At 34.4% G+C, this 17,944-nt stretch overlaps 1 protein-coding gene across 2 annotated transcripts in view; it reads right to left on the bottom strand.

The window, feature by feature from the left end:
* Positions 1-17,944, bottom strand: part of LOC106875833 (TBC1 domain family member 13) — a 102,965-nt gene that overhangs the window by 30,496 nt on the left and 54,525 nt on the right. For both annotated transcript variants that reach the window (XM_014924119.2, XM_014924118.2), the window contains exons 12-13: positions 8,359-8,440; positions 6,892-6,949 (exon numbers count right to left, since the gene is read on the bottom strand). In XM_014924119.2, the coding sequence (XP_014779605.1) occupies positions 6,892-6,949; positions 8,359-8,440 (140 nt within the window). The remainder of the gene's footprint in view (positions 1-6,891; positions 6,950-8,358; positions 8,441-17,944) is intronic.

The following is a 17,944-nucleotide window of genomic DNA, read 5'->3' as shown; positions in this document are numbered from 1 at the left end:
ACAGTGAATACACAAAAAATAAAGACAACCAACATATTTATTTACCAAAAAGTTATCAAAGAAGACAACGTTAGCAATAAGATAGTTATATAATCACACCCAGTGCACACGTATCCAACTCTCACAAACTAAGCAGCCAGAAAAGGTAAGTGAGATTTGGGAAACTAGTGTTTAGCTTTTAAGATATTTGCTTTGGAATTGCTGCATCCAACCAAGAGAATTGCTTTCAAATGTTCATCACTCAACTTCGTTCGATGTGCTGACATCACAAACTTCATTATTGAAAATGTTTGCTCACAGACATAAGTTGTTCCAAACACTGATGCCATACCAGAGGCAAATGAACTCTCATTGCAGGTACTTACATAAAAAGTACAGTGCAGCAGCGGGCCGGATGAACTGACCTCGCAGGCAGGATTCGGCCCACAGGTTGTAGTTTGGTGACCGCTGCTCTAAAAGAGCCAATACCACTTATCAAGCAAAGCAAGAGGGGGACAACCGCAAACATAAGACACACACATACATATATACAACGGGCTTCCACACAGTTTCCATCCACCAAATTCACTCATATTGCACTGGTCGTCATGTGGCTATAGTAGAAAACACTTGCCCAAGATACTGCATAATGGGACTGAACCCGTGACCATGTAGTTGCAAAGCAAGCTTCTTCACCTTAAAGTCAGGCTTGTGGTTTTATTTATTTATTTTTCCATGTTATTGATTAAGATTTCCATAACGTAAAAAGAATTTAGTTAATGCTGCAGACTTTTTAGATTATGATAAAAGATTTCAAGTGAACAATAATATCAATCAACTTTCCAGCTCTACTCTCCAGTTAAAATCAATTTGAAGAATACTGCACAATGTAGATCAACTGTTAAGATCGTAGAATGTCAGTCTTTCTCACAAACACACACAATTCTAGAGAAAGCAAAATTTACTGGTATTGTCCCATATCATCCCTTTTTCACTGCACACTGTTTTTCTAGAGCTGTCTTCAATGCGACGTAAAACTGCCATAAAGAAAATCCTTATCACTCCAGATAATGATTTCCTTGATTCTTACACGACAAAACACTAATTCCTAGAGTTGTTTGCCCTTGGATGGTGTCGTCTTGAAAAAGAATCGGCCTCATTCATAATGACACGGCCTACGACGAACGGTAAGGTGACAGGGAAGAAGAAAGGCACAATTGTATATCATTCATTAGGCTGCTTATCGATGAACATGGCTACGTCACAATGTTTACTCAGTTAGTTTGCTTATTTTTGTGTTCGGCGGACAACGGGTTTCAAAGTTAGAAAGAACAAACAAAAGGAAAAGGAAGAGAGAAAAATGATAAAAAAAAAATAAACAAGGATTAGCAGTTGTAATTTTGGTTGCAAATTGCTAAATTATTTTCCTGGAGTAGTTTCATACAAAGGAAAGCCATTTCAGTAATCTTAGGTTCCTCTTCATTCAGAAGTGGCTAACAACTATTGGCAATACTTGGCAAGATTATAGGTGTCCAACACTGGTCACAGTTGTATAAATTAGCCCACAGCAACAATGGCCAATTTTGACAACCATATAATTCCAGAATTATCCTTGTCAAGTCCTATTGAACAACAACCACTGAGTGACTCAGAGGCCAGGCTTGACGAGAAGCCACTTTTCAATGCTTAATTAAAGACAAAAACGGCAATTTGTGGTGGACTTTGTGGGAAAACCATAATGATAGCAAATGAAAGAAAGAGCTGAGAATCGCATAACAATGAAGCAGTAGCTTTGAGTGGTTTAAGATGTGAATTTTCAGCAATCATACCTGGCCTATAACTCCATAATGGGACCATATATGATAAAAGATAACTAACTCATATGTGAGTGTATGTAATCATATACAGCAGAAAAAAGATCTTTCATGAGAATGTTACTTCAATATGCACATGTGTATGTATGAATATATCTCTCTCCCCACCTCTCTCTTTCTCTCTCTCTCTCTCTCTATATATATATGTGTGTGTGTGTGTATTGCATAGACAGACTATTATACAATTTTTGCACTGAACTACAGCAGTGATCCGTCCTCATCATGCAATCTAGTTAGGCTAATCACAGCCAATTAAGTAACTTACATTTGTACAAATGTGATTTAAAGAAAAATATGAGTTTGCCACTTTAAAGGAAAAACAGGTAGATTGGATGGAAGCTCTGTGTGCATAAGATAAATAAATAAACAAATTACATAAATGTAGTCTTGCGTTAATGCTGAATGAGTGGCAGTGTTAGTAGTGGCTGTGGAGGGACATGTACTAGGGGAGTAGTCCACATCAACTTTGTATCACAACCCTAAGGGCTTCTCATTGTAACAAGCTCTAACGGCTTCACCAATTATATTTTTGCCTTGTTTCCTTTTCATTCATTCATCTTTGTTTGCACTCCCCCTTACAATTACTGATGTATTGGACCACAGCCAACAATTCTTCATTCACCTAATGCTTCATTTAAGATTTACTTTCCTGTTCATTCTCCTTTTAACTACTGGCATTTCAGGGTCTATAGTTTTATTTTGTAAAGGTTTTTATTTTACACACACACACACACACACACTTGCTTCACTAAACCACAAGAGCCATTCTTCTATCCTTGGATGGCCTTTGTAACAAACACACTACAATAATAAAACTGTCTAAAGCTACAGAATATAGTTGAAAAATAGTCCAAAGAAATGCATTGCAACATTCTCCGATTTCTAAGAGTGGATTTCATTTTTCTTTCTTCTCTCTTGATAAGAAAGAAAAAAAGAAAAAAAAAAACACCAGTACTAATCAAGTATTGGGGTTAAATAAATTGACTACATAGCATAAAGTGAAACCTCTAAAGCAATTTGACATTGTCTTCAACTTTATTCTAGAAACTGCTGTGATGATAATGATGTAAGCTGTACTGGCCTTTGCTTTTCCTTTGGCCAACAACATCAGTTGTGTAGAGAAGGCAAACTTGCTGCATAGAAAACTGCTAGTCTTCCATACACTCTGTCCTAAGTTGGTGCCCTGGAGAGGGCACTACACTGACACCTCGTTGTCATTATCATTATCTTCATTTAACATCAGTTTTCCATGCTGACATAGGTTGGATGGTTTGACAGGGGCTGACAAGCTAGGCCCCTCCTAACACTAACCACTTTACAGAGTGTACTGGGTGCTTCTGATCTGGAAAACTTTCCAGGTGGAGATCTTTGATCTCACAAGATATACAAATGCTAAAGAAAAAAACACATACATGAATAAGTGGTAGGATTTCACACAGTTTCCATCTAACAAATGATGCATTTAGGTTTCTTAAAAGCAACATACCCTGTAATCAATACTCTGATTGTGATTGCAATCATCACTTTCGAATTATAAACATCACTTCAGATTTAGGGCTTAGAATACATGGTCTAATATAGAAATGTTATTTTGAAAAGTTTGTAGCAAGGTGACTGGCTCTAACATAGAAGCTCCTTCATACACACAGAAGGAGTTATTGCTATTATTGAGAATAATGGACTAAATGCAGAGAGAGCAGACACATGACCCCTTTTCATTCTTTTTTTTAAGCATTCACTCATTACAAGGTCCTTAGACCACTGAAAACATAAGAGCTACTAGAATAAAATGGATGTTAGACAGAAGTCAGTAGGTGACGATGTACATTAGACTTAAAAGACTGGAGGTCATATTGAAGAGGAAAACAAGACTGTGTTAGGAATTTGGCAATACGATGACATATAAAAACTAAACAGTTAGTACAAGGGTGGTGGTGCTTAGCCTAAGATTTGCCAAGAATGAACAGACATGATCAAATATGTTTCAACATGATCCAACAATACTGGGGACCACCAATATTTCCAGGTACATTGTTTACAGAACTACATTAGATGTATGCCCTCTTTTTAAAAAATAGTAGAATGCAATTTTAGGAATGTTCGGTTGTTATTTCAGGCAGGGTTAGCATCCATGTAAAGGCTCCCTCATTTACTTCACTGTTACTATGCTGTGATTGTTGTTCAACTTCAGGTAAACCCTGATAGAGTAGCTCTAGAATTAAAAGCATTCTAGCCAGAACCATCCCGTTTTTTTTGTATATCCACAACTACATTGTCCAATATATCCTTTGTTTTTAACCCTTTAGCATTTAAACTGGCCATATCCAACCCAAATATTCTACTTGTTTTATATTTAAACTGGCCAAATCCAGTCTCTCATACCTACCCTACAAAGTCATTCTAAAAATAAACAAACACATCATCAAAATTTCAAAGCTATGAGGTAATGTATGGTTAATTTAAAATAATGTCAATAGTTAAGCATTACATTTACCAGAGTAAAGGATTAAAGGTGTGTAATTTGAAGGAGTTTGGCAGCTATCTCTAGCAGGTCAAGTGACCACATGCCCACGATGTATGCAGGGCATACATAAGAGATGGCCAGTCAGTTCATCAGTCCATGGCTCAGAGAAGCAAGGAGGGGTAAGTGAATATCAGAATCTGATCGATCCCTAAAAAAATAAATCTTTGAATTTTGAAAGACAACCTCTGTTACCAGCACCTAAAAATCAGTTTTGTATCCTCATACAGTATTTCAGACACAGGTCTTGGATGCGTGTGAACTTTTTACTATAACATCAGGTACAACTCTGTTACTCAGATGCTGGGATTGCATCTAATACATTGTCTTAATATTATTTTCTTGTTCCCTCATGGCAACAACAGTAATAGTTATCAACATTATCATGTATTTCCTTAACATGCCTATACACATTAACCTTTTTTCTACCGAGGTGATACAATAATATTTGCTACTCCACCTCTCCAACTCAGCCCACACCTCTATTAGCAATATAAAAACAGTTGACCTTCTACAAGTCATCCCTACCTATTTACACTGCTGCTCTTGTCAATGGAGAATGGCGAGCAGCAGAACAAATGAAAGGTCAGGCAATGACACTTGTATCTGCAGCAGGCTGTACAGTAGACTGCAGACAATTTCAATATTACAAAAGAAAAAATTTCTTTAAAAAACGAAAGAAGCATATATTTTGGCCAGAAGAAAAGCTAGAGTACAGTGCATGTATAAAAAATAAAAATAGAAGTAAAATAGAAAGACAAAGATTTAAGAAAGAAAAAGAAAAGGAGAATCTTGGGAAAGACAAAGGTTAGCTTTCCTAGAGACCAGATATAGAAAGAAGACACAAAGGAAGTTGCAACGGTGGAGGGATTGGAATAATTGTGGTCAAATGATAGGAAAAGTTGGTTTACTTACTACACAGTAAGTGAAGACAATGGTGATTTGTTCAGGTTTTAAACAGCTGATCTAACTTACCTACCTACCTATGTCTTATACAACAATATATATATCAGTTGAATGGTACCACAGACATCAACCAAGATAATGAAACAGAATTTTTTTTTTTCTTTTTACATTTTTCAAAGAAGGAGGAGAGAAAAAGAAAGGAGAGATTATGAGTTAACAGTCACTAGGACAGTGATGGTGAGCATGTAAGGACGAGAATGAATGGAGGGAGGGAGGGAAATATATGAAAATGAAGAGAAAAATAAGAAAAAAAGACAAAGATCACAACAGAAAACAAAGGCAAAATCTTAAGGTTGTTATAAATGTAGCTTTTAGATTTCTATTGATCATAAGATGAAGTATAAAGAACCTTTTTCTATGAGCAACCTTTACATTGTATGGTTACATCCTTAACACAGTGTATTCTGAGAAATATGGTGTTACTTTATGTCAGTAACCAACGTGTGTGTGTGCGCACTCACACATGCTTGTGTGTGCATGCATGCATATGCGTGTTTATAAATGTGTGTGTGTGTGTGCATATCTGTGTTTTTATATAAATATATATGTGTGTGTGTATTAAGAAGAAGCTTGCTTCCCAACCGCATGGTTCCGGATTCAGTCCCACTGCATAGCACCTTGGGCAAGTGTCTTCTACTATAGCCTTGGGCCAGCCAAAGTCTTGTGAGTAGATTTGATAGACGGAAACTAAAAGAAGCCTATCGTATATGTGTGTGTGTGTAGGATATGGGTATGTGGTTAAGAAGTTTGCTTCTGGACCATGAGGTTTTGAATTCAGTCCCAGTGAGTGGCACCTTGGGCAAGTTTCTTCTACAATAACACTGGACCGGCCAAAGCTTGTGAGTGAATTTGGTAGACAGAAACTTAAAGCATGTGAACAAATGTTCACATGCAAATATTTTTTGTATGTGCCTGTGTATGTATGTGTTTTTGTATGAGTGAGTTTGTATTTCCCCTCATCTTCACATATGTTCATTGGTTGTAAACATCAGTGCTCACTGACTGTGTTGTTTGTGGGTAACTCACCACAAAAGCCTGTCCAGGCTTCTTGACATCATTGCGCAAGCTTTGTAAACAAAAGTCTCATTCATACAGTGGCGTTTGTTTCTAGTTCTCTACATAAACGTCCAGAGGCTGTTTGTTGTTCAGTTGACTAAAGGATTATTATCTCACTTGGAATCAGGTGGAGGTTGGCATCAGGAAAGGTATCCAGCTGTAGAAAGCCCTACCCCAATGTACTTTTGTTGGATCTATGCAAGTATGGGAAAGTAGACGTTAAAATAACAATGATAATGATGTCATTAGTGTGTCTATAGTTGCAACCAAAATTTTTTTTCAAAATAGTAAGATGCTTTTTGAGGGTGGCTTGACAACTATTTCTAGACAGGTCATCATGTGGAGTCCATTAGTATCCCTACAAGACACATTAGAGATTTGTGATGATATTTCTTCTTTATTATCATTTAGTTGATCTGAAAATTTAATGAAGACATTAAATGAATTGGCCTACTCTACCATGGGGTAGGGGACAAAAATGTAAAATGAACTCACCTGAAGTAACTTCATATTGGTAGGAAAATCATCTTTGAGTATATCACTACGAAGGAGTCTAAACATTTGAAAGATAAAACAAATATTATAAATTTTATAAGACACAGTAAGGATTAAGTAACATATTTGATGGCATATACAATGAACATTTGCCCCACCAAAAATGTTTCAATACACCCCACCCCAAAGTGCTACACAGTAGTGGGAAAAACAATTGGTTTATTACTAATATTTTCATTATTACAGCAAGTGCACAGGAAAATACTGACTGGACATTTTTTGGTCTTTGTACATTTGTTATGGAGAAATCTACAATTCTTTAAGAATAAGTAATTTAGAGATGCCAGTTGCATGAAAAAAAAAGTTAGGTTAGTGTTAACATATGAAATGCAAGCAGCATTACAAAACTAATTAGAAATAATTAATAGTATTATTACTATAAACTACCAAAGTGGCGAGCTAGCTGAACCGTTAGCACACCAGGCAAAATGCTTAGCAGGATTTCATCTGTCTTTAGGTTTTGAGTTCAAATTCTGCCAAGGCTGACATCGCTGTTTATCCTTTCAGGGTTGATAAAATAAGTACCAGTTGAACACTGGGGTCGAGATAATCAACTTATCACTCACCCACTAAAATTGCTGGTCTTGTGCCAAAATTTGAAATTCTTATCACTATTAACAACAATCAAAAGATAATTACTTGAAGCTACATTAAAGTGGTATCTACAGCTGTTTCTTGAATTAACAGCATTTCTTCTTGTCTTAAACACATTTAAATTTTTTGTAAAAGCTAACTACACCTTTTATCTTTTACTTGTTTCAGTCATTAGACTGCAGCCATGGCAGGGTACCACCTTGAAGAACGTTTAGTCCAATGAATCAACACCAGTACTTATTTTTTTAATGCCTGGTACTTACTCTATCGGTCTCTTTTTGCCAAACTGCTAAGTTACAAGGACATAAACAAACCTACACCAGTTGTTAAGAGGTGGTGGGGGACAAACACACACAGAAATAAATAAATATATATATATATATATATACACAACAGGCTTCTTTCAGTTTCCATGTACGAAATCCACTCACAAGGCATTGGTCAGCCTGAGGCTATAGTAGAAGACACTTGTCGAAGGTGCCATGCAGTGGGACAGAACCCAGAAACATGTGGTTAGGAAGTAAGTTTCCTACCACACAGCCACGCCTATGCCTATGGAATATGCTTTAGTTTGGCATCATCCATTTGATTTCCATATATTTTCGTTACAGATCAACAAATTCTTTTCTCACCTCACTACAATTCCATGTTGAAAATAAAATAAACTAATCCTAATATAAGAAACTGTAATTAACAAATATTTAATTGGCATTTATCTTATCTAATGATCAACAAACATTTAAAACATATACAGACTGTATATTTAAAATAAAGCATGATTATTCAGAACACAACAAATAAAAGTAGACTTACATTAACATGGCACAGCAGATCGTAATAAGAAAACGAAACCGTTTCTCATCAGACAGTAGTGAATCCCAAATTCTAAGCACATCTGCAGAAAATAATTGTATAAAATCAAAATTAGATTTGTCAAAAGTAAAATTAAGAAAATTTAATGAGAAAAAGTTAAATAGTTTGTCTGCTGAGATTGAGTGAAGTTACTTCAAACAGCAATACAGATAATGTCAGTCAAGTATTTGATCATAAAAGCGTTTGGTGCTTAAAAATGGGATGCTGTAGTAAAATACCTACCACATTGAGCCAATAGGGGAAACACTACTTGGTTGCTCAATTTGTTAGAAATAGCAACTAAATCTCATTCAAATTACTCCAACTGTCTTAAAAGAAGAGCACATTGGACAATGTGACCCCAGAATCATATCACCTAAGAAATAGATGAAATGAAGATAGCTTGAATGCTTTTCAGTATATACAGAGCTGGCTTAATACCAAACAATCACTTCCAAAATTTTTGAAAGAATCAAAATTAGAAATTCACAAGAGAAAATTTAGGTCAGTAATTCTATTAACCATTTGATTAAATTTATTGTTTTGTAAATAAATCACATCTGAGTGAATTTGGTTCATCATTTATTCATTACATGGTAGATATTACTAACAATATTTTCATCAACATAAGTGCAGAGACTACTCTAATTAATATGAAGAAAATCACATTAAAAGTAATTTTTTGATTAATCCTAGATCAGCTCTGATCAAATATAGTTCTGATCACACATACCTATGATCAAGTGTATTTTGTGACCTTCACATCTTTTATTCAGTGTATTTAGGTATAGGGTAAAGACCCCACTTTGATCATGAATGACCATGGGATTGCACCAAGAAAGTAACCCTTCAAGGCTCAAGTCTAGGCAAGGTTGTTTATGGGAGACCAGCAGTCGCCCATGCATACCAACCACCCCTCTCTATGCCACATGTTATGCAAGGTAAAAGCAAAGGTCAATACAACTTGGCACCAGTGATGTCGCAACTCATTTCTACAGCTGAGTGAACTGAAACAATACGAAATAAAGTGTCTTGCTCAAGAACACAACATACAGCCCAGTCTGGGAATCAAACTCACAACCTTGTGATTGCAAGCCTGATGTTCTAACCACATGACAGTGTATTTAGGACTACACTTTCCATCCTTTTTTTTCAAATGGTAAAATGTGATATGGAGAAAATTTGATTCTTATTTCTAGCATGGTTGTATAGATAAACATTTGCTGATGTCAAGTGGAAAAACACTTTTCTGTTGAAACGCTCAAGGGTCAGGTACCATTGGTGAATGATATAAGAAAGAAAATCTTCAGTAAAACTGGACCCAAGGGAAACTCTGATAGTTTATCAAGGGAAGAGATACTGGAAATGATGAAGGAAGTAATTCTTAACTAATATCCTATTTTTGACATGTTGGATGTGAAGGTGATAAGGCAGTAGTTAACAGGGTCAAGGAGAGGGCCCATTTTTCAGTTGACACAAAATGAAGTGTGCTTCCAGAGAGTGCATGAGTGTGTGTGTGTGAGAGAGAGAGAGAGAGAGAGAGAGAGAGAGAGAGAGAGAGAGACAGAGAGAGAGAGACAGAGAGAGAGAGACAGAGAGAGAGAGACAGAGAGAAAAAGAGAGAGCAAATTTATGTTAAAACAAAGCACAAAAAAAGTCTTTTTTTTGTAACCAGAACAAAATGATACTTCAATCAATAGTGAATATAAATTAGTCTAGTAGTGAACATTTTCCTGCTCAGTGATAAGAGAGTATCAAAGAACACTGTTGTTTCAAATCTCCATTTTCTCATTAAACGGCTCTTCAATTCCCAGCTATTGAGCAAGCGTTTAGTGTGGATGCACTGCCGAATGGGTAGTAAATATGAATATGCAAAAAAGGGCTCAGAAGCACAGCAAAACTCAAGTTGTTAGATGACTCTGTTTTGAGCAAGACTATACCAACTGTGAAGGACAAAAACTGTGATCAAGACAGGACTCCATATGAATATCAGAAAACACAAATGTGAATGAATATGTATAACATGTTTATTCATGTAAAGACACATGCACATAGACAGACAGAGAGACACAGGCATATAAACACATATTGCCACATTAAGATAGGCACTAAAGTATTAGACTCACTAATACGTCAATACTGCAAGAATTTTTATTCCATTAGAAAATGGTGGGCCTATGCAAATTCACAGAAAGAGAAAAATCAGGAAAGAAAGGAAAAGAGAGCATTTCTTTGAGAAATAGGGCAACATTAGAGCTTTTGAAAAATTCCAAATTAAAGAGAAAAAGACAGTTAAATTAGTGTAATTTGTAAATTTTTTATAACCTTAATACCTCAAATGGCTTTAAGAGCAAAGGGGACACATAAAATCTTTTGTGTATTCTGATATCACCAGTTATTTATTTATTTATTTATTTATTCCTTTTTTTTTTGTTTTTGGCTCCCCCTTCTTTTATGAGATAATCTTGTGTGTATGAATATTAGGGAAAAATATAAATGAATAAAATAAGAAATTACAGCAGAAAATTAAGCTAATCTGTCAACTAGAGAGATATGAAAGAGTTAGGATTTAAAATAACTGTCAGTGGTTTCCTTTGATGTGATGAGAGGAATTAGGCAAGGTGGAAGTGGAGAGAGAGAGAGAGAGAGAGAGGGTATGAAGAGAGAAGGAGAGGAAAACATAGTGAGAGTGGGAGTGTAAAGTTTGAGGAAGGAGAGAGTTAGTAAGTGAAAGAGAGAAGCAAAGGGAAAGAAATTAAAGAAAGAAACAAACAAAACAAACCACACATCAGAGGTGATGGGCAATAAAAATAGGAAGTCAGGATTTTACACCTAACATGAAGCTTAAAATGTAAAAATAATGGATAAAAATAAAATAAAAATGCAGTAAAAGACAGAATATATAGGATATGATGCTAGTAAATGTTAATATAGGGAAAGTAAAGATGAAGAGTGCGAGGAGAATAAAAACAAAAGTGTAATGTAGATGAGTTTTAAAAGAAGACAAGACGAATGGATGCAGGAGAGAAAGAGTGAGTGAAATATAAAGAAAAAAAAGTTGGGGGAGTAAATGATATAAAGTAGAGAAAGAAAGGGTGTATGAAAAATAATGAAGATAATCTAAGAGTCAGAGAAGCAAATGGCATATGTAACCAATAACTTTGAAAATATGTGGCCAAAAATTGAAAGCGTGGAATCAATTCCTAGGTGGTGATTTTGTGGAGAATTTAACAAATAAAAAAAGGAAAAAGAAAAAAGAGAAATGATCTTTTTATGAAATTTTTACCACATCATCCTATACTATAAAAATGGCTCAAATATTAAGGACGAACATTTTCCGTGAGATGAAATAACCAATTTAATCCAAATGTTAGATTTGCAACATCAGAAATTTAGTAATTTACTAATATAGCATAATTAATTTTATATTCTTTTTTTTTTTCCCCACATCCATTCAACTCTTTTATGTAGTTGAGATAAGTTGCAAGATTTTGGGGCTGTTTGGTGTTTCTTTTTTTTTTTTTTTTTTTTTTTTTTTTTTACCTGGAACATTCAGAACTTCCAAAAATTTATTGATGTTTTCCTTAGCTGGAACTAATATAAAAGAGGCAATCATCCACACACACACACACACACAAACTGAGAAGAAAAAGAAAATATATTAAAAAATAAGCAAACAAAAATCATGCAAACGCTTAAAAGTTTGGTCAGAAGCCTAAAATAGTGTTCATTAACTTTCTGTGTGTGTGTGTGTGTGTACACATACATATATATATATATATATATATATATACACATTATATATACACATATATATATATACATACACACACACATATATATATATATACATATATATATATATGTGTATATATATATATATATATTTGTATATATACATACATACACATAAATATACTATATATATTTCTTATATATCAGAAAAACTGAGAAGAATTGGCAAACATTTTTCTTGGATGTAATGTTAAGAAGTAGCAAAAAGATGTTAATTTTCATTAGTCCCAGGAATGGAGCAACTGAACAAAATGAAAGGGATTGGACATTGCCGGAACATCAAGGTGAGAGAAGTGGAGGTGTCATTATGGGAAGTTGTATAGTTAGGTACCCTGATGGAGCCCTATTTTCAGCAGGGGGAAAACACACACACACACACACATATATATGTAATAACTCTGCCTAATAACTTGCATAAATTGTAATGGGATCAGGATTAAGGAGCATGTTGAAGAGTGGAGAAAAGTTTTGGCAAATTAACAAAACGTATTGAGATAATAAAATTGTTTAGAAAAAGGGCAAAGGGAGAAAGCTTGTGAATGATTGCATGTGTGTATGCATAAGTATGTATGTGCATGCATGGAATGTGTGTGGGGCCAGAAGGAACAGAGAGCATTGAAAATATGAGGAAAAAATAGTAAGAGAGCATTAGGAAAGGAAGTGGGGAAAAAAGTTTGTACTACAGTTGCAGGAGAGAAGGAAAAAGCGAAGACTACAATGAGTGAGTGGGAAGAATCTAGATGATAAAAAGGAGGCGATAGAGAATGGAAGACAACGTTGAAGGAAGAAAGGGTCTGAAAGTGAAACAGTATAATTTGAGGAAGGAGACTTGAAGTGAATATAAAGATATAAAGAAAAGCATTCCAAAGGAACTATGAAAATATTATAATCAAAATTCAGAGAGAATTAAAGAAAATATGAAGTCGAAAAGTTATGAACGAACCAAAGTAGACACAAAGAATAAAAAAAAAAAAAAAAAAAAAAAAAAAAAAAAGAAAGAAAGCAAAGAAAGAACAACAAAAATCAATGGCATTTAATGAGGATAATGGAATAGATAGGAAAGAGATAGCAAACAATTCTCATGACAAAAGTTTTCATAAAATGAGGAGGGAATTTTATGAAGATGAAAGAAACTAAGGCGGGGAACAAATAGAAAGGAAAAATCTAAGAAAATGATCTGAAACAATATGAAGGAGAAAAGACGTACAATAATTTGCAGTTAAATGTTAAAGATGATATTAGAATATAAACAGAAAAGATGTAGAAAGATGAGTGGATAAAGGTTAAAGCATAATCATGGAATATGTAGGAAGATATGTGGACGACAGAGATTAAATATGTTACTAGGATAGAAACACACACAAAAGAAAGAGAAATATATAGTAAGATATAAATATATATATATATATATATATATATATATATATATACATATATATATATATATATATAGAGAGAGAGAGAGAGAGAGAGACAAAGGTTAAAGATGATACTAGAAGGAAAACATAAATGACGTAGAAGGTTGTACAGACAGACGATAACAATGTTACTAGAGTATAGATATGTATGCTGTAGTAAACTGTGCAAAGTGAAACAGAAAAGACAGAAAATAAATGTAAATAAAATCAATAAAAGTTGTCTTATTTTTCCTTCTTTTGAGAATACTGATCTGATCTTTAGCATATTTAACGGTGATCAAATACGATGCGGTTGCCTTTAAATTAGAAGAGTTTCCTCCACTGCCACTATCACTTGATACCGGTCATATAAAAAGATGATTCAAAAAATGTTAACTAAAAGCAATGGAATATCTGTTTTGAAAGTCAAATTTCTTCACAGTTAAAGTGTGAAGACTCTTGTAAAACAGTTGATTGCATATAAAATAGTAGCAAGCAAAACATACACCATAGATTTTATGTACGTGTGTGTGTGTGTGTGTGTGTGTGTGTGCGCATGCATATAAGCAGCTATAGCTGACAGGCTAAGAAATTCACTTGCAACTACAAGGTCCCAGTTCCAATCCCATTGTGCGTCACCTTGGGTTGATCCAAGCTTAGTGAAATTGAACAATGGAAACTACATAAAAATTTTCAGGGTGGACTGTACTCAATTCAAAGGTCTAGCCATATCACACTGATTCTATTACATTAAAGGTTCATGTATCTGTGGAATATTCAGCCACTTCTCATGTTATTTCGGTTAGCAGATCATTCAGCTGACCAAACAAACTGAATGTTCTTATTTTGGATCCAAAGAGAGAGACTGTATCTCTGTGTGAAAATAATTAGAAATCAGTTGATTTACTCCACTGCTACTCAGTGAAGTCGAACTCCAGAGATGTTCAGGTAATATTTAGTTAATGGATGTGTGTAAGTCTAACAGACCAGTTAGGCCAATACTCATTGGCTGAGATTTGTCATGTTTTAAAACAACCAGTGATAACACTTGATCAGAGACCAGAAACAATTTCTTTTTAACAGCTTCCATACACCCAATTATACCTGGACTACAGATTCAAATTTATGGCCAACAAGCACTGTCAAGCAGCTGTCCTTTAAAAATCAAGTCTGGATTAGTGCTTTCCATGACACCATAGCACTACAGCTACAGTAATGACATTTTTGCCCAGTCACTGATTTTATCATGTGACTTACTTTGACCAATGAGAATCACATTCAATAATGTAGTCCTGGAACACATATAAATATCTACCAAAATAATTTTTCTTAAATAATTTTATACCTTGAGAGGAGAAGAGTCCCAGGGGTAGACCATGAGCAAGAAGGTTGGATAACGTCCATAGTTTGCATGGATCATGCTTGAGAATCCAACGGGATTCCCAAAGACTGATCACAGTTGTTTCTGATAGTTCCCCAACAACCCTGCCAGGAATAGTGGGCAAAAATGGATGAATGGATGGATACCTTATTCCTTTACTTTCTATTGATTTCATTTATTAGACTGCAGCTATACTGGGGCACTACTTTCAAGATTTTTAGTTGAACAACAAGCTGTTTTCAATAATGTTTCAACTTTGATTTATTGATTTGCTATAATTTTTTTATGAAGTTCAGATCTATTCAATCCAAGTCTTAAGTTGGCTTGCTAAAGAACCAATGCTAAGCTTACTTTATAACTGACATGGGTGACATTATCTGATTACAAAACACTTGCTCGAGTTTCATAAAAGTGAAGTAAAGGAAATATAGGAAACGAGAAATAAGTGAATTCCATTTTCATAAATAAATTTTTTTCAAAAAATCTTTTTCATAAACTTCATAGATTTTTTTGTCTTGTATTTTCAAACCGGATAACTATAAACATTTTTTTACAGTTAGTTAATTTATACTCTATCTGAATGTAACACCGTTATTGTTTTCAGCTAATGCAGTGTTTTAAAGATTACACAATTCCAAGATTTCTTTGACCAAACCCTTAATAGCTCAGTACTAATTCAAAACCTATTGCCAGTATAAAACAAATTATCAGAGAAGTGGCAATCACTGTGTTTAATGATTTATGCATTTTCATTACACGAGATGAACACTTGATTTAGATATCAAATATATAAATATTATAAAAAATAACAAAACACCCTTAAGGATGAACAGTAGTGTAAACACTCGTAAGGATGAGCTGTAATATTCTACACCATTCCATTTTCATTACAAAGCCATGGTAGATAAATTGAAAAGAGTTGTAAAATGATCAAAATCTCCCTGAGGTAATTTTAATTCTGCTTTCTCAAGAAATGAACTCTCCACCCTCCAAAAAATAATAGTGGAGTTTAAGGCTCAATCACAAAATTATGATAATGACTATTTTTAAGTTTATGTCTATACAGATATGATAACAGTTCACCTTTGTTCCCTCAGGTTCTCACATTACACAATAAAAATAATCATTAGTCTTCATAATATGATCAAATTTGATGATTTATGCTAAAAATATATGCAAAAGAAAACACTGTATGAAGTTGTTCACAATTTGACAAAAGAACTCAACTGAAGAATACCTAAACTAAATTTTTAATTTAGAGAATATCAAATAACAACTTAAATTGAAAAGAATAAAAGTTTCAACTTTCAACAAAACAAATTGTCACTATTTGACTCTTCTTTTTAATGACATTCAAAATATTTTTTTTTTTTTACAGGAACTCAGAAGTGACTACACACAAAGGACTTTTAACAAGACAAAGTATTAAAGATAAAAATTATCTGGGCAAAATTTATTTCACATGAAATAGTTCTTTTAATGCTTGAAATTAGTCTAAGGAAAATGAATAGAAATTATTAATAGTAGAATTTACCAAAATATATATAAAAAATGTAAATCTCTATTTTTTTTTTTTTCTGAGCCCCAGTTTGAATATGGCATTCACCATTTCATTGGCTCATCCACAGAGACAGGAGAAGGATTTGCAACACTTAAGATGACAAAAAAGATGAGAAAGAAGATGAAGAAAGTATAAAATAATTATTCTTTGCAAACAGATTTAGTAAAATATTTTAACTAGCCGGACCTGTCAAAAATTCATGGAAAATATAAAAAATGTAAGCATCTGTAAATTGTGTGCTGGTGCCATGAGAAATGTTTCTATATTGTGACAGTTAAAGGCAGTGAACTGGCAGAATCATTAACATGTCGGGCGAAATGCTTAGCGGTATTTCGTCTGTCTTTATATTCTGAGTTCAAATTCTGCTGAGGTCGACTTTGCGTTTCATCCTTTCGGGGTTGATAAATTAAGTACCAGTTGCATACTGGAGTCGATCTAATTGACAGGCCCTCTCCCCAACAAAATTTCAGGACTTGTGCCTATAGTAGAAAGAATTAAATATATGTGTAAAGCAATGGCTCAATGGTTAGAGCGTCGGGCTCACAATCATGAGGTTGTGAGTTCAATTCTCAGACCAGATTGTGTATTGTGTTCTTGAGCAAGACACTTTATTTCATATTGCTCCAGTTTACTCAGTTGTAGAAAAGAGTTGCAACGTCACTGGTGCCAAGCTGTATCAGCCTTTGCCTTTCCCTTGGATAATATCAGTGGTGTGGAGAGAAGAGGCGGGTATGTATGGACAACTGCTGGTCTTCCATAAACAACCTTGCCTGGACTTGTATCTCGGAGAATAACTTTCTAAGTGAAATCCCATGGTCATTCATGACCAAAGGTCGTCTTTAAAGCAGAACTGGTAGCACATCAGACAAAAAAAACTTATCATTTCTTCTGACTCTTTACATTCTGGGCTCAAATTCTACTGAGGTTGGCTTTGTCTTTCGGAGTCAACAAAATAAGTACCAGTTGAGCACTGGGGGTAAACAAATGCAATTGGCTTGCTCCCTCCCATCAGAATCGCTGGTCTTGTATCAAAATTAAAAAGAATTATGTATGTGTGAGTGTGTGTGTGTGTGTGTGTAACATAAATCATTATAATCAGTGATTTAACTATTTTACCATTCTAGCATGAACTGGATAGATTTTCACATTACATTTTTTTGTGGTGATCCTATCTTACATTATTTTTCATCTGTAAGACCAAAATTTCTGAAACATCCCCTTCTCTGTCCTATATGCCTTTTACAACTGCTGCTGTTACTACTACTACATGCAATAAATGTCAACAAACCACATTACATACCATCACATACATTTCTAATAACCATATGTTGTCTCGGATGACATTTATATTGAATCATGTTTCAAATTTATGTTGTACACCATAATCGACTCAATCCTCACCATATATATATA

The sequence above is a fragment of the Octopus bimaculoides genome, chromosome 1 (genome assembly GCF_001194135.2).
Source record: "Octopus bimaculoides isolate UCB-OBI-ISO-001 chromosome 1, ASM119413v2, whole genome shotgun sequence".
In the NCBI taxonomy this organism is placed as follows: Eukaryota; Metazoa; Mollusca; class Cephalopoda; order Octopoda; family Octopodidae; genus Octopus; species Octopus bimaculoides.
Note: the sequence above shows the minus strand (reverse complement) of the source record. Positions and strands in the feature narration are given on the sequence as shown.